We start from the raw sequence: 24,040 nt of genomic DNA, 5'->3' as shown, positions 1-24,040 counted from the left end.
CGAGATTTATGATGAGTTGTTTGTAGTACATGCAAGAGCATGATCAATGTGCTGTATGACACTGAACCATTGTGACACATATTTACCAGAGCAAACGAGATGTTCAGAGTTAACTTCTGGAATTTCATGCAACGAACACATGCAGCCCCATCAAAGCAGGTGTCGGTACTTTTGATGCAATGATTTTCACTTGGGGACATAGTCTCGGATGAACGCTTATGGCAATACATGCGTTATGCCTTATGAATGCGTTATGCCTTTGCATAACGCATTCCTCAACCAACCAATAAGCACTGCATATAGCACAATGATATTGTCAAAAGCTATCAAGAGAATGAACCCCTTGTTCAGAGTAGATCTGCCTAAGATTTTAATGCAATATAAGAGTCGGGTACCATCAAAGTTTTATAATAAAATGCTACATGTTTGTGCACACAATAAAAGAATCTGGCAATGTGATTATAGCGCATTGGAAACACTTCAAACAAGGACGAGTTGGCAAAGGAGTTTATTGCAGGCAGTTTGATCAGTGAGAGAAGACGCATGCACTTTGTCACATCCTAATAATATTGCTTGCATCGGAGATGTAAGTCAGGGATATTCATGGACTTAATGCGTTGTACAATATCACCGTAGTGTTTCATGATGGAAGTGCACATGCCCAATGTACAGCAATTATAAACAGTGTGAAAAATGACTTTGGCAGTCATTCCTTGCATCAATGCCTCCAGATAGAATGGACAGAATTGGTTGTGAGTGAGAACACATATTGTACCTTGGGATTAGCGAAATAGTTCTGAAAAAGCTTGACACAACAAAGAAGTTTCATAATCCTTATGGTGATAAAAAATCAGTACAGTGCAAGTTCACGGGAATGAGTATTGGTGCATGTGAGCCAGTTTGTAAGAGCTCGCCTAATAAACAAACAATAAGCATAAGAAATTGTGCTTTTCAGTGAAAAGGTCACCGTTTCACATTCCTTCAACTTTGTATCTGTCCCGCTTCAGACAGCACATGCACTGTGTCAGGTTCTCTGTAGATGACACTTGCTTTGAAGCAACATGAAGTACCTCATGAACAAAAGGTTAACAAAAGGTGCTGTCCTGCAGCATTGCACCTTTTGTTAACCTTTTGTCCATGAGGTGCCAGGAAAAATAAGTGGGCAGCTGGAGTACACACTACTTCTTTTACAACAAGGCATTTGCATTACATATATGTCATTTAACAAGCTGCATTATACAATGCATTTATTTGTAAAAACAGAATGGTTACATTCAATCACTTCATTGAGAACAATTAAGGTTTGTGCTGGATATAAAAGCTGTTCATAGCAATCTGCGACCCAAGCAAGTGGCGTTAAAAAGACTAGTGAAGACCACAGATTATTCCACATTAATACTTGAGCACAAATAAGCAGTTGTGTGCATGGATTGAGAGCAAAATTGTATGAACCATTGAAGTGGTGGTCAAACAGCACCGCTGTGCTCTATGTACACTCATTGATATTGAAGAACGGCAATTCCTGTATCCCCGTCATGGGTTTTACCTTTTTCTTTTTCATATAATCGTATGTGGTTTTCATTATTTCTTTTCTGTATCATGTCCCCAGCGGCTTTGCGTTCTCTTTAGTGCATGTTCCAGGACATATGGTATTTTACACAAACTGCAAATACGCACACATGTGAACTGGGGAAAGCTGGACAGGTCGATACATTGTCTACTCTTTGGCTGTGCTCTTCAACCAAAGTTTTCAAACATTGTTTGGCATTGCCTATGTTTCCCAAGAAAGAAAGCTAAGTGCATATTCCACCCAACCTTTACTGTGGGGTCGCATTTCTTTGTTGGTGGCAGCCAACGTGTAACATGCAAATTTGTAGTTGCAAGTTAACACGTTTACCATTTAGTATGTAGTTATGATGTATTAGCACCAGGTATGACACTGTACATACAAGGAACTGTTCGCATTCTCTCATCACAGAAAACTTGAGCCAATTGACTTAGTGTTAATGCGCGGGTAACTGCGTTATGTACTATGTCTTCAGCATAGCACAAGCTTTAAAAATGTGCTTCAGTCCCATGACACAGGTGCAAATGCCACAAATTGCCACAATGCAGGTTTTCTTCATATGCTCAACTTTAAAATTGCTCTGCCACGAAAAATGCCCACACAACTGTGGAAACTCTATGCGACTCAAGCAACAACACATTACAGTTTCCAGAATTGGCCTAGTTCAGACCGCATCATCTCCGGGACCAGCCCAGTTTACTAAGAATGCATCAAGCATTATCTAGTTTACTCAGCAAGAAACTTGCCAAGTATACTCAGAAAGAAACTGACTGAGCAAACATCCCTTGCAAAAGCCAAAGAAAGCTTTGCGTAAAAATGATGCACTTGGACAGTACAGAAGTTTCAGACAAAGGTACGCCACCACTGGAGAGCTCAGCCGTGCAGTTTGGCCACCATTCCCATGGTCCCTAGAATTTTGCTTCAACAGCACATGCTCAATCTTGTTATTGTCGTAATACTTGAAAAATTGTGATTCACTGCCATGATCTGGGTTCCAATATGTAGAATATTAACTACCGATCTGGCCGATATATTCTACAGCAAAAACACCCCTGAACTAGTTCAACTAAGCACATTACATGTCTCCTAATGCATAGCTTACATACATAAGCTCAGTGCAGTGTTATTAAGAATTTACAGTACTACGTGCTTATCAGTGGACAACATGTACCTTATAGTCTGAATTCCTTCAAACAAGTGCAGGCAGTAGCTGTGATTTCAGATTTCCATACGCAACAGAACTATACTGGTGCACCTCTTCCGGAAAGAGGATTTAATTATCGGCCATCAAAGTATTTCTCCAAATATAATGGCTTATAAGTGTGACGGCTCATCGTCAGAAACAGCAATAAGTTTTCCCAATGTGGATTACGAAACAAGATACAAAAAGGCTAACTATTGATGAGTTAATTAATACTACAAACACTATGTTGCAGTGACTTACTGTACAAGAATACAGTAAGACATCGCTAAACTGTACCTGCTTAAACAGCAGTTTCATTTTAAACGTAGTAAAGTGAAGTCCCCAACTCAGCGGCTATTCAACATAATCTGTTTTGTATTCGCATAAGCCGTTCCAGTTTATTGCGTACATATTGGTTAACACATAGTGTTTGCACTTTTCCTAGCACAATCACGGCGGTAGGTCGGCCAGGCAGAATGAGCCTGAGATCAGAACGGCCTCAAAGCACGAACGCAGAAGCCGCTTGGAAGGGTGAAGCCACACTAACATCAACATTATTTCGGTGCCGAGCCAGATAGTGTTGTGGCATCGTGCAAGCTAGGACTTGCGTCATGCCAAAGTTTGGACAAAAACCAGGTGCTCAGCACAAATGAAAAATTGGAATTTGTTTATGCTACCGAACGTGGCACAAAGTTGGCGCTGGCACGCGAGAAGGATCTACCGTTCAATATGGTATGTGGCATTTGGAATGCGAAGGAGAAGATGCTCGGCAGTGCTGCTGGGACCGCGAAAAGACGTTGGCTACGAAGTTAAACTTTTTGAGGTTTGTCTTTTCACCATCGTTGCCTCTGTTATTGCTGAAGTGTCCCCTAACGACAGTGATGAGGACGACACAGAAAACGACAGCACGGGCGATTCAGGCCCGACAGTGGCAGAAGATGCGCATTACGTCAGCCTCATGCGAGTGTTTGCCGAACTTAAAGGAGTTTGATGCTGCTGTCGTCGCTGCTAGGCTGCCGCGGCATCAAACGAATATAACAGACTTTTGTCGTGCAAAATGGATAATACTGCATGTTTTTGCCCTTTTATTGCACTCTCTCTGACTTCCGTTTTTGACAGGTAAGTGAACAATCTAACACTATTTCAGTTTAGCAGTACTACCGTTTAATACATACTTTTTCCAGGCTCCAGCCAAATACGGTTTAACAAGGTTTCACCGTACATGTAAATTTAACATTCTCATGTACAGATACTGAGACCTACAAATGCAGGTAGCATAAAAGTTAAATATTTAAATTGGCTAGTTGGTTCATGTTTCCAACACAATGTGCTACAAATATGGGACAGGAAAAACAAGTGTACTAACTTATGTGCAGTGTAATTGTAATACCGTAATTACTGGTCGATACTTCTAAAAAGAAAATGAAGTACGGAAGCAAGGGGTCGGCTTAGATTTGAGTCTGTGGTTTAGCTGCAACTGCCACATACCTATCGCCACCTCACAGTCACAGACTTGTAGCAACATATGCGTGCGCCATTGTGTTTTCTGGAAGCGATTGTTCAGAGCAGGCTGTCCAAATTTTTTTCAAGTGTTGCGCTGTAGCCTCGTGCCAGCCACTGTGGTGGCACTGACCAAGTGGTGCCACTACACTACAGGCTAATGGCAAAAGGTCGTTTTACACATGGAGAAAACCTCCAACCTCCAAGTACAGCATGAGTTCGGCATGGACGAAAAGAACATGCTACGGTGGCGGAAATGGAACAAGCTTTCCAACTGCAGTGCAGCCCGCATGGGTTTCACCGGACCACAGAGGAGTCAACACCATGAGGTGGAAGATACGGCGTATTCATTAGGGAACAGAGAGAAGCAGGAATGCACATAATGATGGGGATTATACAGGCAAAGGCAAGGGAGGTCACCAATGCTAGGGGTATCACACAAACCAATTTCAAGCGCAGCAAAGGCTGGGTAACGCGTTTCATGAAATGTTTCGGCTTCAGCCTCAGACGACTGGCTTTCGTGTGCCAGAAACTAGCCAGCGAATTCTGAGGAAAAGCTCATGGCATTCCAGTACTACGCCATCGAAAAATGGCGGCAAAAGAGCTATCAACTGGAGCAGATTGCAAACACTGACCAGGCACCTGTGTTCTTCGACATGCCCATGGCATATATACACAGTAAACGAAGAGTGAAAGAGATCAAGCTTAGGACAGCAGGTTATGGGAAGAAGTGAAAAAGAGCAATGCTGTGCTGTTTTGTTGATGGACGGACACAACACACTACTGGCCAAATAAAAGTTCCCCGGGAATGTTGTTGCGCACGTTCACGAGAAAAGTTCGATGAACAGCGCCACGATGGACTGGGTGAAGACGATTTGAAGCAGCCTGCCCTACAGTGTCAGCGCTGCTGTCGTGGCCGTCACTGTCGCTATCCGATGCACGTTCGTGACGATCGCCTCAACAGTTAGAAGCATTTGGTTTCCAAATCTATAGCAGTGTGCCTTCTTTTCGCCAGCAACATAGTGCATTGCTGATGATCAGCGGGCAGATCAGCCATCTTCCATTTCGGCAGCAACTCATACAAGGCTGAGAAACAACATGGCCAGGAATGGCTTCGATGAAACAAACAGACAAGCACGAGTGACTTAATCCATTAGCAGAACTGGGCAGAATGAGGAACATAGAATAAAGAACCAACAGTGAGGACCGAGCCATAGAGATGGCCCAGCGAACAATCTGGGAGCAGTGCTGGCAGTGTAGTTGGCGTGGTCCATTTGCATTTTGGAGAGTGGCGAGGCACAGAGCTATGGCCGCAGCCCATTCTTGTTCGGAGGGGTGGAAGGGCGACGGGAGAGATGCGCGAGGCTGGTGTGAATCTCTCATGGAGAGAAGCGCGCGGCGGCAGTTGCAGTGGCGGGCAAGCATGCAGCGGCTAGCATTTCACTTTTTTTCTTTTCAAGGATTTCAGATTCCATTACCTTTCAGCACGGACATTCAGCAGCCAGAATTCATCGTTATAACCGATAATGCGGCATGGGGCCACTGTAGAAGCAGGTTATTTCCCCATACAAAACATACAAAAGTTGACAGTGTAGCAGCTTTTTGTTGTCCTAACCGATATCTTTATAAGTGGGTTCAACTGTAGTATCACCCTCAATTGCACACTGATTGGCTGGTTGAGAAAAATCGGATGAGCTGATTGGCTGTTTGAGCATTACGTCACATGAAGACAATGGTATCACCAAAGTGATCATTGCAGAATAGATGCCCTGGTTTGCAGTGGCATGGGATGAAATTCCAGCTGAAATGATCACCAGAGCATTCCGAAAATGCTGCATTTCTAACACGCTGGACTGAAGTGAGGACGATGCCCTTTGGGAAGAAGTGAGCAAAGAAGAGGACAGAGATGTTGTGGATGACAAGTGAACTTAGGACGTGCCTATGGTACGCACACTTATATAATAAAAATCATGCTTTTCTGTCAATTAAAAGGGCCTTTTTTTAATTCTGCTTGCATTTGAGGTAAGTTTTCTTTCTGTTTTTTTACAATAAAGGGCCGTTTAGATTTCAGTAAATACGGTAAGCTTAGACTGCCACAGTCTATTCTTCAATTTCTGCAAGGTTACAACTCTACTCTGGCAATGAGGAATGAAATGATCATGGATGTAAAGATCAGCACAGGTGCAAGGACATCAGCTAGCTTCGACACTATCCAGATTGATTGATTTAAGGGCAAGCAATCTGCATGATGAGCGCAGACTAATAGGATCATTCAGGAAGCCCAATCCTACTTCATTCTCCTAACATCGACATTGCCAAACATTCAGCAATGCAAGCTCGTCTCTGCTTTCGCAGAGTAAAGCCCAGTTTGAGGAATTTACTCCGACCAAACAGCTCAAAGAGCAGTATACAGCCACAGTAGAACACAGCAATGAAGGAACCAGCGTGCTTGCCAAGCTTCATTACCAAATCATCTATATAAAATGAGCACAAAGCATACAATCACAAACTTCAAGCGCACAAGGCAGTCATATTGCCTAGAAACGAGACAACAGCCAGATTCGTAGGACCTCGATTGCTACCTCTACATATGTCCACATTCAAGGGGACATCAATGAGTGGACAGGCTTCTGAGAACAATTTGACCCAACTATTCACCTCAACTGATTTGACATATGTTGCGCCAAATTTGACTACCTAAAGTGTTTTCTGGCTGGTGATGTCGCAGCAGCAGTCTCTTGTTTGCACGCACTTGAAACATGCTGTGTGCATGCCACCTCACTGTTGAAGGAAAGATTTGGAGATTGAGCAAAGATTATTCAGGACCACTGACGGCACTTTGACATCGTTAGAATGAGAAGTCATACAATGACACACGTGGTCTGCAACGATTGTATGACGCCGCGTAGCTACACATCCATTGCCTTGGCACTCTATGTGTACCAACTCTAATGCTCACTGATATCGTCCAGCAGGCTCTACTTACGACAATATTCTCAGCTTCACACGAGGGAAGACAAGTCACACTATGAGGGTACACTTGTGTAATAGTCTTTCTGCAAAAGCCTCCGAGTCTCTTTCACCAGCACCTTCGTCACACACCGAACTAAAGAATGTCCTACTGTTTATGCAAGTGGACCTGGAAAGCAGTGAGTAATGCGTGTCACCATCTCAACTACTACAGTAGATCACCATATTGAAAGGCAACTTAGTGGTACACCCATGGAATGTAGAAAAAAGATTAAATTAAACAAACAAGGCCAGCCAGTGTAGGCAGAGAAAAAAGTGAGTGGAAGACATCGGTGCTATGTACGCCATGGCTCCCATCAGAGTATGTTCATTCAGTCAAATAAATAGTGCATGCCAGAATGAGCAACTATAACTTCATTGTGGAATAAACAAAACATGTGAATTTGTTCCAAGATAAACTTCGAAAACGCAGACCCATACTGACACTGTACTTATGGGATTCTAACCCACTCAATTTTCACGAGATTAAAGTAACAAAATAAAATTATGTATGAATGCAACTCGCCAGATTTATAATAGAAAAATATAGCATGCCCTAAACGTTCAGGATCAGAATACGAGACATGTAGAAGTTACCTTCACCAAAGGGAATTTTTTTTATATATGAGCTTTCGTAATGAAAGTGATGCATTATCATTGAAGTTTGGCCTTTATTGGCCTCAGATACCAAGCACACAGGGGTGGTAATCTCAAGCAATCACTTCTAGAGAGAATACTGACTTTCAAGGGCTGTGGTGCTGTGCTGCTAAGCACGAGGTCGCAGCAGCCACATTTTGATAGGGTGGATTGCAAACACGCCCATGTGCTGCATATTCGGGGCACGTTGAATATACCCGAGTGGTAAAAATTAATTCAGAGTCCCTCACTACAGCGCACCTCATAATGAGATCATAGTTTTGGCACGTAACACCCCAGAAGTTAATTCAGATTATATGCAACTCTGCATCTGACCTGTCAAAGTATGCGGCAGCGAGCGTTCTTGCAGATACCGAGCTTTCCACAATGCCACAAACGCTGGTGGCCATATACGCAGCTTTTGTTTTATATAAGTTCAGGTTATTTTTGAACGCAGTTTCTCAGAAAAAACGTGCTAGTTAGATTTCCATAAATACAGTGACGCAGAGACTTTTGTTTTCGTACTTCAGTTCAATCTCGTTCTACAATGTTGGGCAATGCACATACATACTGCTTGCTTTCAGCCTCAAAGTCTATAAACAAAGCCGGCATTGCAACAGAAGCAGGCTTTAAAACAACACAAGTGTCAACAGGTGACAAAAAAACACTCTTTGATGTGAGGAGGAAAACCATCAGCATTTTCACCAATTCCCAGTTTCTGACAAAGCAAGAGAACCACGCCAGAAATGCCGTCAATTACATGCAATATATGGGAAACTATAAAAAATTTCCCATCATGGCTTGCAACGACAGAACAGTCACTTTTCTTTGCTTTTCTATACTGCTGGCTGTGTATAATTGTGCCTTCAAAGCTCATTCTTGAATATTCCTCAATTACAGCAGATGTTGTGTCCAAGAAATTTTGCACAGATTGCAGTTCCCGCTCGGACAACATAGCTGTAACTGGTGCTCCAAATAAGCATACATTATCAATTCGAGTGACTTTCTTAACAGGAACATTGCCAAGCAGTCTTTCGCAAAACCTCACCACATCATGCGGAAGAGAAAGCAAATGCAGCGCAAGCTCCAGCTCTCCTTCCAGAGTGACTCTCTCCAGTATTTGTGTCGGAGCTCCTTTTGCTGCCTTTACCATCTTTGTCAGCTTCCCATTCCCTGTTTCGAAGGGAAACGCTGGGTTTGCCCAAAGGGGACCCAGATGCTTCACGCTTGACGTCAGATGGCGAAGCTGGTGGACATTAAAAGTCATGAAGCGAGTCCCATAGAGGTCTGCAGCTCTGCACACAAATGATTCAAGCAGGTGACCTAGAAAAAATAATTGTTTCATGTAAGAGTATTGTTGAAAGAAAGCTTTGAGTGAGCTTGTCAATGCACATGTAAATTATCACATCTCCAATACTTTCATCCGCTTAACGTGTGTCTCTAACAAGGTTTAAATTAGAGCATCCCCATGTATCAAGAGTAAAACTTTACATAATGGGGGACACAGAATAAATACACTCTGACATAGCTTGAGCATCTATTATGGTGTCTGGGGATGTATCTACAATAGTCACATGATAACTGCAGTCCAATACTCAACTTCAGAAAACATCCACCCCTGTTGGCCGCTTCACTATCGTCCTTTCTCTGTCCCTTTTCATGAAATGTATTTCACGCCACAATCAAGCATACCTATGAAATGTGCACAGATTGAGTGTTTTATCTTCCTGCATAGCATTTTGTTTTAGCATTCACAGCAAAAAAAAAACAGAAAAGAAAACAATGTTGCCATGGTTGTCAATGAGAGTGAAATTGTAATGACTCAGACAGTCTAATTAAAGGCTTCATAAATTTCAGAAGCTATGGCTACCAGAAGAAACCAGCAGTGCACAAAATTAGGATAGTTGGTGTTGCACAGCTTCAGAAGTGCAGCAGTGGAACAAAACAAATGCAGTTCAGAGCACATAAAATGCAACCTGTTGTAGTGCAGGACCAGATATAAGTCTTTTCTGACTCTTGTTTACCCTCCTATAGAAGTTAGATTGTGTGCACAATGCTCCCACATCTGTGCGACCTCAAATACCAGACAAAACACAGCTGCCAGAAAATCGTGCAAACGAGGCTGCGGGAGCACTTTTTCACTGGGTGCACTGCTGGGTACAGGGACATCGAGGGGAATATGCAGAGTGAATGGACGATCAGAAATGCACCTGCCACAGTGGTATATAGCATGCTGTATAAGTCATGAAAGAAAAGTAGTGTCAGGAGAAAAGCTTTGCACTAGAGGATGCATTTGTTTTACAAGACTCGATCCAGGGACAGGCACTTTTAGGGCCTTTCACTCTGCTATCTGAGCGAATCAGAAGGCTATATTGCAGAACAAGGTTGAATTCATTGACAAATCCAAGCCTTTGCCATAATCAATGTCGCTTTGGGCTTGCTGATTACTTCAGCCTGCAAGTATAGTGGTTAGCTAAGATGGAAAATGACCACCTAGCAAGGTTCCACAGAACTGATTGGCTAAGGCACGTACTATGTGATGCTTTGATGATGCGCAAAATGTTGTGTAGGGGACAGAGTAGTCTCTGCGCCTCTGCTCTAACCAAAGGTGTGCACATTGTTGCTCTTTGGCTTTTCAGTTTGTGTACAGTAAGTATGTAATATACTAAAATAACATTCACATCATAAAATTACCCTAAACAATGCTCTCGAAAATTTCGATTTTCGTTTACCTATTTCTAATAATGACATCCCTAACTTTGGTCTGAAGCAGACTTGTGACCAAATGGCCATGCAGTATTTTTTTGCCTTAACACTTAACAGCTGTCGCTGGGGGCTGCAGGTTTGATGAAGGACCAGCTAACGACTATGACAAGGGAACACTGGCAGCAGGAGAATGGTAATAACAGGCTGAGTGGTAAATACTCTTAAAAATAGAAGCAAGATAGTCTAACTGCAAGTAAACAATTTACCTGCACATTGAAGATCAGTTGGTGAAATGTCACTCTTGAGCAGAGTGAAAATGGCTTCGGCCAGCATTGACATGTGCCTCCAGAACCGTGGTGGCAGCACTCCGAGTACTGTTGGCAGAGAGTAGTAGAGCAGCCAGTTCTTCCACTCGCTCGCCTTCCAGAAGCACCTGTCTGCCAAGGACCGTGGCAGCCGTGTGAAGCAGTGGGGTGGGCAAATACTCAGGAGACGTTTATCCAGCTTGGCTATAGTTGAAGGAGCACCTGCACAAAAATTAGCCGTAGTTACTACCACAAATTCCATCTATGCCATGAAGAGGATGTTTGCCTCACCGATTACAATACCTGCAATGGTTGGGAATAGTGAAATCATATGCCCAGCTTCTCAAGTACCAAGACTAGATGTTAACCATGCCTTAGTAATACCCTAGTTTTCACGCAATGCCATGTGGACACAAACACATAAAAAAACTACAGACTCCGCATAGTATGGTAGCTGTGGCAAGGCCACAAATATTTATAGCAATCCAAGCATTAGGCATTACTAAAACGACATTTATTAGTGCTTGGTGCATTATAGCCAATGTTGGCTGCTGTGATATGAAACCTATACTATCATCAATTTTCTTAATGCACAGAGAAGCACATTGCCTTTACAGTTATATGACATCCAGAGGCTTGCAGTGATGCCTGACACTGGCAAAAGATGCAGAGAGCGAGTGGGACTATACTAATCCAGGGACAACCAAATTAGGAAGGCACACTAAGCTTAGACAAAGACACTCCCTCACCAGAACAGGAATTGGCCTCTCTGGTACAGTATTTGGCCACCCCCTCCCTTATGATTCCTACAAATAACCCATGGGCCTCAGTCCCCAGCAGCTACGGAGCACCTGACCAATGCGGCGGTCAACGCAGCAGAGGGTGCTAAGCATCTCTGGGTCTGGACAGGCCGCCAATGGAAAATGACCCTGTCAACCTTTCACAGCCGGACTCTGTCTAGTGAGGCTAGCTTAGTAGGACTCTTTGAGGAACTGCCACATATTGTTTGGGATATCATCGGCCTTAGTGAGACTAGAACTGGTGACGTTATACATTGCTGAATAACGGCCATGTCCTCTGCTATAGAGGTCTCCCAGATAAGAAGCAATACGGGGTAGGATTCCTAATCCATAAGGTCATGGCAGGCAACATTGATGAATTCTACAGCATTAATGAGAGGGTTGCAGTACAAGCCTATGCTCCAACATCCAGTCACGATCATGATGAAGTAGATCGGTTTTATGAAGATGAATTAGCCATGAGAAAAGTGCAAACTCGGTATACTGCAGTAATCGACAACTTCAATGCAAAAATGGGGAAAAAGCAGGCTGGGGAACAGGCAATTGGAAACTATGGCATCGGTTCTAGGAACGCTAGAGGACAGATGCTGGCAGAATTCACAGAAAGGAATGAACTTCGAATAATGAACACCTTTTTCAGGAAGCGTAGCAATAAAAAGTGAACCTGGAAAAGCCGTAATAGTGAAACAAGAAGTGAGATTGATTTCATACTGTCTGCCGATCCCAGCATAGTGCAGGATGTAGAAGTGATAGGTAGAATAAAGTGCTGTGGCCATAGGTTAGAAAGGGCTAGGATTCACCTCAATTTGAAGAGAGAAAGAGCAAAATTGGTCAAGAAGAAACAGGTCAACCTAGAGGCAGTAAGGGTAAAAGCAGACAAATTCAGGCTGGTACTTGCAAACAAATATGCAGCCTTAGAACAGAGAGATGCTGACATAGAGGTAATGAATGAAACCATAACTGGGCTGGCTTCAGAGGCAGCAATTGAAGTGGGAGGCAAGGCACCAAGGAAACCAGTAGGCAAGCTCTCCCAAGTAACAAAGGACCTAATAAAGAAACAACAAAGAATGAAAGTGTCGAATTCAAGATATAAGGTAGAATTCGCGGAACTGTAAAAACTGATCAAGGCGAAAATAAGTGATAGTCTTTACTATAACATGAGAAAGACTGAAGAAGCCGTAAAAAACGGACACAGCCAGAAATGAGTGAGAAGGAAACTTGGCAAAGGACAAACCAAGATGTATGCACTAAAAAATGAACAGGGTAATACCATCAGCAATCTTGAAGGTATAGTAAAGGCAGTGGAAGAATTCTGTACTGACCCGTACAGTGCCCAGAGGACTCGGGAGAACTCCATTCAAAACAGTAAAGAACAGAATACAGAAACTCCTATAACTTGCGATGAGCTGAGAAGGGCCTTACAAGACGTGAAACAAGCAAGAGAGCGCAGCAGGAGAAGATGGAATAACAGTCGATTTAATCAAAGATGGAGGAGACATAACGCTTGGAAAACTGGCAGCTCTTTATACGAGGTGACTATCGACTGCACGGGTCCCAGAAAGCTCGAAGAATGGAAGCATTATACTAATCGACAAAAACGGAGACGTTAATGATGATGAACATGCAGACGCTGGTAATACTGCAATGACGTGTTCAAGTTTCTTTAAGCCACATGCTTACCATAGGTCTTAGAACATGCAAGTCACAGAATATCACGTGAAATTAAAAAAGTACTAACAAAAATTTTGGATTGTGTGTTTTCTGTTGAAATAACTAGCCGACAACTCAGCAATCAGCTGTTTTATAACTAGTTCAACCCAGCTCGGCCAAATCTGTCAATTTCGGTTACGTGTACTTCTTACATAAAGGCATTCCTACTGTAGTCTGTAAACATTTCCTTTTCAGTGCTATTTCCAGGCAGGTATCCACACTGGACCAATTGCAAGTTTTAGTGGGATATTTTTCACAATGCTCGGCACTCCCCAGTATACTGGAATGGTTGATTGCCCCTTCTTCTTTTTTCCTGCAATTTAGAGCATGGCAAGCGCATTGCATTACATAAGTATTCTGACTTGTGCGCAGGATATGTAATATTTCTAAAAAAAGAAATGTTTGTATGTATGTAACATCAGTACCAGCTAAATCATGGATGTTATCAGGCATACTCTTGTCACATGCACTGCAAGAGCAAATTGTTATTTCCCTTCAAAATTGACTTATCTGAACAAAATATAGAATTCAATTACTCCACTTTAACAAGTGAGCACAGGTACATACCGATGTAGAACGGCTCCTGGGAGTTTGCACTGTCCAGCAAAAACTCGGTAAGCTGCCTTGTCACTCCAAGCAGCACACAGTGCATGTAGTCAACTGCCTGGCTCAACACTGGATTGAACAAATTAAGGTTTATCAGGGGCGATGGACCCTTGATGCCATTCACTGGCACATTCAGCTCAAGGGCAAGCTTCATGTCTCTCAGGACCCCTTCTTCTGTTCTCAGTGCAAAGTCCGTTTGGATGTAACGAGGAGTACCTGCAATGAAGGAAATTCCCATAAATTTTTTTACATACACCTAAAAATACAAACATTTATAGGAAATCCCACAATGTTTATTACAAGTGTGCTCATAGTGACATATTGGTGCTTTGTAGGGTACAATGTAGTAGGTTGCCTGACATTTAGATTAATGCGATGCAGCACCTTATGCATCTCATGGCCCTTCACAAGTTAAACAGTAACAGGTAGTGACATGAAAGCTATGTTGTCAACTGCAAGCAATTCAGTACTTTCAACAAATATGCGCACAGAAATGTGAATCATATGTTCTTTTTATTCTAGCAAGAATCTGCATCAATATAGAATGCTTGCAGGAAAGTGCCAGCCAATTTGTTCATCGTGTGCTTGTCTCCATCGTGCCTTTCCGCCCTTTGTATGCTGTCACACCGGGCACATCATGGATTAATAACTAGCCCAGCCTCACACCTTGCTTCAGTAGATTTCTAGTTCATCACGTTGCACTGCACCAAGAACAGCCTGAACAAAAAGATTTTAGCATGCTCTAAGTCGCCAAAAGGCCTCAGTGCAAACATGCCACTGACCGATATACAGCCCACTTGACATGACTTTGGTGAATCAGCGCACTTGGGAAAAAACACATTTTCACGAAAATGAATTATGAAGACATACACATGCACTGATGTATGTCCAAATGTCCAGGAGCAGTCCTTTTCCAAGTGCACTGCTTCACCAAAATCATGGGTACCCAACTAGCCCGTCAGTACCTATAAAGTAAGCCCAATAGATCGGTTTTATCAATACACTAAATGCTACTGCCTCTGTACTGTGCTACCTTTTGTTACAAGCTATTGCCCACAGTGTAAATCGACAATGCAGCACTGTGTCCCCCCACTATAAAGTTGTTGCATAGCAGTTGCACTTCAAATAGGTGAACGCCGGAGCAGAGAGAACTTACACACCACTCCTCTATGGATGCTGTAAAACACAACATAATGCAGAGCATGCACCGCACTGTCAAAACAGGGACAGAACTTGCGCATTCCATAAACTAGCTTAAGAAGAAAACCCAATGCAAGAAAGTCGCAAGTATGCTTAGAAGGTATCATCACACAAAGTAAAACATTATAGAAGCCAACGTGAAAACAACTTTGATCTGCAATGTTTGAGTCTAAGACTAGTTATCATGGCAAGACATTTTCCAACACATCCTTATGACGAAATGGCGTATGGTCACTCAATTAGCGGGCACATCTGAATCAGAGACAGCTAATAATTCATGAGCAATGTGAAAAACGCCATACCTTCGATTTGTTCTGCACAGGTCAGGCACCAGCAGCAGCCGAACCTTCCATTGAACTGTGTCTGGTTTGTCACTGCTGCACGGGCTGGTGCATCAACTGAACAGCAGATGGAATGAACTTTTGATCTAACCGTTTCTGTTCCATGCTGCCACACAACAGTTCCAACAGCCTGTAATGCCTCCACAAATTTTTCCATAAACAGCATCATGTCTGGATGTTTGTGGCCAAACCACAATCCAGCCAGAACAGGGCTTTGGCGGCGCACACCTGGTGGAAGTTCATTTATAGTGAACTGGATGGGCCACACAGACGCTTTCGACGATTTATAAACAGGGCTTCCGTCAGTGTTGAATGTGAGCGTCAAGTCCTTGTGGGATATCTTGCCACTCTGTCTAAGACTCTTGTAAAAGGCACCACTGGTGATGTCACTCACTGAATCGCATTGCAATCCTTGCTCTATTTTTTCCATTTGGGCGAACAGAAGGTCCTTAAACTTTGCTATTGACTGACCAATTTGCTGCTTGATGTTCAAGATGCTGAAAAAGCAACCTGCGTTATTCAATAGCGAGACTTTCATATCTGCTTGGCATGCTTGACAGCGCATTGTCTCTGAACTTAGCTGCTCTAGTTGGCTTCCGCAAATGTTGCAGTAGTAATGGCGATTCACGGCCGTATGCATCGTTGGATTCCACAACTTCCTGAGTAGATACTTGCTTGGAGGCAGCATGTCACCTTGAAATCCAAACAATGCTTCGATGAGACGCAACAACCCGTCCACGGTGTCCCAAGGCAGCCCATGCGCAACAACAAAAGCTAGAATCATTACGACTGCAGCAGCTTTTGTTGTTGTGGATCCAGGAAGGGTGCCCGTGCCATACTCGCGCAGAGCCGTTGCGAGCGCTTGGGCAACGTCTATCGGCGGTACTGGGTCGGATTGCCCGCTTTCGTTGCCTTCGTCTGGGGCCGGGCATGCATGGTCAGCCTGACGGCCAGCTGACGATGCGCCGATTTCATAGTCTGAAAGTAGCGGACAGTCGTCAAACGAGCAGGAGAGATCAGGTTCGGCAATGTTCGAAGCATGCCCTTGCGCAACCGGCTGTGACATGTGACGCAACCTATAGCGGCGTGTCGATGAGGGAACCTGAAAAGGTTGGCCATCGTGGAGGTACATTTTCCTCTTCCGAGCGGGAGGCTCCATTGATAGGCGCGAAGAGACCACGGTACGTAGTAAAAAAAGCTAAGCAAATGAAAGCGTACACAACCGCAGAACAAAGCACCTGTCAGGATACGCGTGCACTCACCGCCAAGATTCACTGTTCGGAATGTAGTCACGTGGCCCCGATTGGTACGTTCGATTCGCCGTCACTAGGGTGTCTCGATGCCAGCGCCTTCACCACTTGAACCAGTGCACCCTGCCATTCGTTTCAGCGGTGCAGCAATGACGCCAGCAGAACCACGACGTTCGTTTGAAAAAGTGCAGGAAAGGTGCAGGGCTGGTTCGTGATTTTGCTGCACCCGCTCCACGGTCGGTGCCGACTTGGTGCAGGTGCGAAGCAGCGGCGCAGCAGACGACGCAGCAGACGAGTACGAGCACCGTTAAAACCCCGCTTACGCGCGTCTGATGTGTCTCCGCAACTGTGGTGTGAATTTACGCCCCAGAAACCGATCATACCTCCAGTTTAGCACCTCTCAAACTTACGCACACCGTGCACATTCATCAGACATAGCACAACGCCTACACCGCGTCTGCGCCTTTGCATTCGTTTCGAGTGTTTCGCTGAGCCTGCACACACACACACAAACACACACGCGCACACACACACACACACACACACACACACACACACACACACACACACACACATATATATATATATATATATATATATATATATATATAATGTTCGAAAACGTTGATACATTCCTGACACAAATACCTGCATTATATACACCAAAATATTCTTAAGGATGTTTGTCAATATTTTGTTACGATATATAGTGCAAAATTTTGTAGTGCATGAAAGTTATTATGAATTTGGCAGTCGCGTTTTCCGACTGACATCACGAACTAACTTTACTAGGAGTTTTGTAAATGTGTTTGGTTATTTGTGAAGCTGTGCGCATCGAAGATTTGGGACTGCTAGCTGTTATGTTTGGCGTATCTTTTACCGCTGAGAGTTTGCATACGTTGTGCGCGCTTAGTTCTTCACGCACGACGTCGATACGATTATTATATACTTTCCTACGTTGGGTGTATCTTCCCCAAACACACATTTCACCGAGACATATCCCAGCTTATGAGCAGAGGAAAAGTCACAGTACAGTCGGCTATGTGCGATACACATTTTCTATCTGATGTGGCCAGGCGGACCCTTTCAGCCTCAACTATAGCTTCAGACAACAATAGCCATCTAAACATACACACCTATCGCCACAGCGGCAGGTACTGTGTGATTTAATTGCGTCTCGCACACACACACACACACACACACACACACACACACACACACACACACACACACACACACACATATATATATATATATATATATATATATATATATATATATATAATGTTCGAAAACGTTGATACATTCCTGACACAAATACCTGCATTATATACACCAAAATATTCTTAAGGATGTTTGTCAATATTCTGTTACGATATATAGTGCAAAATTTTGTAGTGCATGAAAGTTATTATGAATTTGGCAGTTTCTTTCCTCCTGTGGTGCATGTGGCCTGCATTTAGTTGCGTGTGCCTGGTACATCGTCAGGGTATTTTTGTCACAGAAGTGATTGAACTTAGAGCCGGAGTAATAACTCAGGCCTGAGCTGTTAGCAGTTAAAAAATACGGCCGGTATATATTGGTCAAAAAGAAAAAAAAAGGTCGTTACTATTTTTATAAGTACTGATACCATTTAAATGTGGCTGATGGTAAGACGTAACAAGTGTCCCAAAGGGGCACTCAAGGTTTATTTACTATTAGGTCCATCATATCTTTCTACCTGCAGCTGTCCCTCTCTTTTTAGCGCAACTCCAAGCTCACGTGATACATCATATACAAAAAATTAGAGAGAGGGGAAAGGAAAGGAGGGAAGAAATACTTTAAACTTCAATTAAGCATCTTGCCTTCGACGATAGCAGGAGCTAGGGTAGCAGGGCTTTGCACAAAGACGTACACGCGCTTTTATAGTCTTGTATGGCTTGTAGTAAATATGCATAGACTGCTGACACCGTATACGAATTTATGGAGGTACTGAATGTGTGTGCTCTGTGTTGCTACATGGCAGTGGAGAAAAGAAAAACTAAAATACGTTTATGCACAACACATGTCGGCTAATACCGACATGCTAATATGTTGCTAATACCGTCGTCTAAGCACTTTTGCTCTCGAGTGTAGAATTATCATGATGTGTTGAAAGCATGCGTGCGCATACCGAAGGCAAGATGCTCAATTGAAGTTTAAAGTATTTCTTCCCTCCTTTCCTTTCCCCTCTCTCTAATTTTTTGTATATGATGTATCACGTGAGCTTGGAGTTGCGCTAAAAAGAGAGGGACAGCTGCAGGTAGAAAGATATGATGGACCTAATAGTAAATAAACCTTGAGTGCCCCTTTGGGACACTTGTTACGTCTTACCATCAGCCACATTTAAATGGTATCAGTACTTATAAAAATAGTAACGACCTCTTTTTTTTCTTTTTGACCAATATATACCGGCCGTATTTTTTAACTGCTAACAGCTCAGGCCTGAGTTATTACTCCGGCTCTAAGTTCAATCACTTCTGTGACAAAAATACCCTGAGGATGTACCAGGCACACGCAACTAAATGCAGGCCACATGCACCACAGGAGGAAAGAAACGTATCGAAAATCTGGTTCATAACGTACACTGCGGTTATTCAGGTTATCACACCTAAGCACGTGAGACACGAACAGATCTTTATGTTCCGCGAATCGGTTCGCGTGAGGGTGGAGATTCAATATTAATGACAGGTGGTGTCCAAATCCACGGCCCAGCGATGTGCTCATCAACGTAATAAACATTGATCTTGAAGGCCATGCTGTTGCTTGCAGCAGAAGGCGGAAGCGGTTGCGGGAGTCAGAAACACGTCATAGACGTCAAATTCGGCGCTGAAGATCCTCAAAAAGGTATTATCAGGATAAGATAACGCGATATTTAAATGGTTACTTAAGCATATTGCAAATAGGTAGTATTGAATCCATGGCGCATCGACAATTTCAATTGGTATTAGATCTCAAAGGCTATGCTTTTGCGGCCTGCACACGACGGAACTGAGAATACGGCATGGCCGACATGTGTTGTGCATAAACGTATTTTAGTTTTTCTTTTCTCCACTGCCATGTAGCAACACAGAGCACACACATTCAGTACCTCCATAAATTCGTATACGGTGTCAGCAGTCTATGCATATTTACTACAAGCCATACAAGACTATAAAAGCGCGTGTACGTCTTTGTGCAAAGCCCTGCTACCCTAGCTCCTGCTATCGTCGCTGCTTTCCTCGCCATATTTCTGCATACGCCACGTTTTTTTTTCATTCTTATATTCCTATTCCTATATATTCATATTTCCTTTTTCTATATCTCTTTTTATATCTCTTTTATATTATCTTTTATATCTTTATTACTGTATCTATATATAGCTTAATTTAAGTGTAGTGCCGTGATTATTTTTTCTTTTAAGTTTTCTCTGTAAGTGCTTATATTAATTTGTATGTGTGTATTCAGTGTATAGTTCCTTCATCTTTAATTATATAGTTGTGCCACTTTTTTGATTACTTTCCGTACTTTTGTAGGCCTCGTATTTATTTCTTTGTGTTAGTGTACTTTTTATATTTGTCCTTGGAAATGTCAGCGCCGACGCACGCGTATGTGGAGTATGAGGACGGAGGCAAGGCGATCGTCTCTGTAAGCCTCATAAAGGATTACAGTCCCAATGACATGAACGATTTGGCCTGCAACAAGGGCATTTATTGGAGAGAAAGCGGAAAAGGCTTCGAAGGCGACGAAGGGTACTACTCCGGCAACATCATGGTGTTGGGATGTGAGTATATATCAACTTTCAACACTTCATTTGCTTCGCGGGGGTCGATCGCAGGGCAAAGTTGTGACTGGTGTTGTAGATGTCGCGGGGGGCTTTTCTCGTAGCTGGGTGCTTTTTTTTTTTCGTTGAGTGGATATATTGCATTTTTCACAAGTACTTCTCCAGGAGGGCACATGTAACAGGCAAACGGAGGCCTCAGGAAAGCACCTGAGATTATAGTAACAGGTGCAGATCGCGGTGCTTTGCGCTGCATTTCATGCAGCCTCTATGTCGCTAAATGAAGCATGCACACAGCGCTGTGTGCGCGTTCCTTTATTGGGTCCAGTTATCGTAACGAGTCCTGATCAATGAGATTAGTGCTGCGATGTTATGGCGATGACTTTTCCAACGTTATTCCTTCTCGCAGCATCAGTGGTCATAGTGACGTTCCGACCGCGCTAGAGTGGCATAGAATCGGCGTAAGGCATTGTCACATAATCGCGGCCTATCTTAGCATACAACTCACTGTGCGATCGTGGTTATAACATAGGCGGCTTATATGTCATTGATAAAGGAAATGGGAAAATAACTGAAAAAAAATGTAGCCTTGTAGGTGCTCGCCACGCGTTTCTTGGTCTGAAATTGGGCCTCATTGCCGACTCTACCGAAAATTTTTACTCAACAGACTCTGTTTCTCATTTGACACGTGCGACATGTGTTCAAAAGAACGGAAACCTGCTGCATCAAGACTTAACCTGTGTTAATTAACACACGTTAGCACGCAACATGTTAACGGATGTGATGTGAAGCAACAAAGTGCCCATGCTGTAGTGTGCTTGTTTTGGGGCACTTACTGCTTCCGCTTGTTACTTTTCCTTTTCTGTATGTCTTGTAGAATCCCTCAGTTATATTTAGCGCCTAATGTCTCTACATGTGTCATTATTATTGCTTTTTAATCGGTAACTGCGATGACCATCACAAATGCCATATTTTATTGTAATCAGCATTGTGTTTAAATTATCCTTCAGGTGGCAAAGCTGATTTGATTTCCCGGATGTCAAAGCAGCACAAGCCTGTTCCTATGGACGTGTTTGAAGAATCAAGTGAGAGATATCGGCACAAGCAGAAGCCAGCCCTCAAGGTAATAATAATGATAATAATGCTTTAACAATTGCAAAGTTTGCCGAAACAAATATCATGCAACTTCATTTTCCTCTTGCCATTTACATTATTACTAGGATGTACCAACAAAGGAAAAGCGGCGCCGACTAGAAACTGCCAAAAAATCAAGAATGCAGAAGATCCTTCAGAAAAAATCTGCTGCTGGAGATACGGACTCCAGCAGTGAAGATGAGCTGGTGCCCCGGAAGATGCTGAAGAAAGCGGAAAATGAAATTGCAGCACTCAAAAACAAATTAAGAATATCCGAGCAGCAGCGGATTGAAGAGCGGCAGCAAAACCAGAAACTCCACAGCTTACTCGAGGAGAGGATGAGTGAGCAATAATTTATTTTTAAATGACTGTGTCACTTTGTTTAGAAATTTATTTTTGCAGTATTCTGTGTCGCCTCACAAGCGTGCTGTCAGTCCTTGTGCATGAATGGCGTAGTAAAATGCCTCAGCATGCAAGCTAAGGTTTTAGATTAATGCTAGTCAGTGGAATTGATTGTGCTATGCGTGGACATTTATGTGACAATTATGATTGTGTTTATGTAAATGTGCACCATGCAGATTCCATGGAGGCCTCCATAATTGAGGCACTAAGAAAAGAAGTTCGTGCGGCAAGGCTGCCTTCACAGGTATGTAATGTGGCATGTTGATATTTTATGGGGAGCAAAAGTTCATGATTTTGAAATGTCAAATCAAGTCAGGCACTGTTTCCCATGGACAGATTTATAAATTTGATTACTTGACGATCTAGTTTAACCTTTTGCTGCCGCAATCACACTTCTATCATGACATTTCTTTGGCAGCTCACATAATTTGCACCCATAGTACTTGATATAGAATTTCTCATCTAAGCAGCAGCAAAATAATATTTGTCGATCTGAGTACACGAGTCTAGCTGCATCCTAATAAACAACTAATAAATGACACTTCTGTATTGCTCATGCACTGATCTCACATTTTGCAAAACTTTAGCCTGTTTACCTTTAACCATGGAGGAAGGAAAAGGATAGGTGGGAGCGTACCGCAACACGATTGAAGCCAACCTGGTGACCCAACCTGTGGTCGCATGCCTAAGTTTGCGGCTGGTTTTAGTGTTCCCACTCTGCAGGCAGAGCCACGGCAAGGCAGCTGAACAAGCGTGCACCGAATAAATATTGGCATAGTTACTGGGAACCAAACGTCTTAGCAGATCTCGACCAAAGAGGTCACATGTTGGGCCACCACTGTGGCTTCATGGAGCGTTCGCTTGCCAAGGCTGGCTGCCTGACGTAATGCTCCCTCCTATATCTTTCCTTCCTCCATGCATTTAACTGCACACTTATCAATGCATATCTCTAAGCACGTGGTAATCTAATAGCTACAGCAATTTGTCTAAAGCAGCTAAACCTTTTAATTTGCAGCAAAGCTTTGTTGTGTCAAAAACAAAACCCTACAAGCCTTAATGGCCTTACTCTTTTACCAGTGCCTATTGGAGAAAATGTAAATGGACTTCTGATAACTGTACTGTTCAATTGCCCTTTAGGGTTGTGCTGCAAATGTTTGCAGCGATGATTTGCAGGAAACAGTGTGGGAAGCTCCCATGAAGCCATGTGAGGTGAGAACTTCATTGGCATTGGTATATTTATTTGTTAGAAATGACTATGCATTATGCATTGCTCATTATTTATGTAGTCAGCTTTAAAACATATCTAACTTACCACGAAATGCAAGTGTAAACTTGATGGTATTGAGCTTTGGTGTCGTATATTTTATGCTGAATTATAATTTAAGGTAATCAAACCAAGGAATGGGGAGTGTGTGTTACTCAACAGCATTTCTAGTTTGCATATGTACGGCTTTGTTATGCGCTATGCACATTTCGTGCATGTTAGCGCTCGTAATACTGCACTTATGGCTATATACTAGTTACTGTGGATGAGCTTTTCTTTGCTTCTTTGCACTTTCCTGCTTGTGTACAGTCTAGCTTCTGTATCACTGGTGAGCACTAGGTAGCATTATTGTGCAATGCTTGGAATCCTGCTAATATGTCTGCAGTGTAGATTTCTCAGCGACGAGATCATTACAGTTGTTTTCTGAAATAAAAATGTATTTCGCAGTGCAAGAAATAATGTGTAAACTTTCATTAAGGGTTATGTTTCAATGCAGTAGCAGTATAATTAGCAGAGTGGCAAATTGAGTGAATTGGCATTCGTTGTCAAATAAACATAACAGCACTAACAACAAGGGAGAAAAAAATATACTACACAGGAAGTGCCTGTAGCACTAGCTGTTACTTCCGTTTCAAATTTAGCTAAAGTT

The 24,040-nt window shown here is 42.9% G+C and overlaps 1 protein-coding gene and 1 long non-coding RNA gene across 2 annotated transcripts; one reads left to right on the top strand and one right to left on the bottom strand.

Moving 5' to 3' along the window:
- Nucleotides 1-8,541: 8,541 nt before the first annotated feature.
- On the bottom strand, nt 8,542-16,419 carry LOC142568658 (uncharacterized). The gene is made up of 4 exons (XM_075678515.1): nt 15,525-16,419; nt 13,984-14,238; nt 10,868-11,128; nt 8,542-9,218 (listed from the first exon to the last, which is right to left on the bottom strand). Exons 1-4 carry the CDS (start codon nt 16,345-16,347, stop codon nt 8,542-8,544), a joined length of 2,016 nt encoding a protein of 671 aa, XP_075534630.1. The 5' UTR covers nt 16,348-16,419.
- Nucleotides 16,420-21,989: 5,570 nt separating this feature from the next.
- Nucleotides 21,990-23,583, top strand: LOC142568664 (uncharacterized). Its single transcript, XR_012825493.1, has 3 exons — nt 21,990-22,067; nt 22,304-22,371; nt 23,265-23,583. It is a non-coding gene; the product is annotated as an uncharacterized LOC142568664 (long non-coding RNA).
- Nucleotides 23,584-24,040: the final 457 nt, after the last annotated feature.

Source organism: Dermacentor variabilis, unplaced genomic scaffold (genome assembly GCF_050947875.1).
Source record: "Dermacentor variabilis isolate Ectoservices unplaced genomic scaffold, ASM5094787v1 scaffold_28, whole genome shotgun sequence".
In the NCBI taxonomy this organism is placed as follows: domain Eukaryota; kingdom Metazoa; phylum Arthropoda; class Arachnida; order Ixodida; family Ixodidae; genus Dermacentor; species Dermacentor variabilis.
Note: the sequence above shows the minus strand (reverse complement) of the source record. Positions and strands in the feature narration are given on the sequence as shown.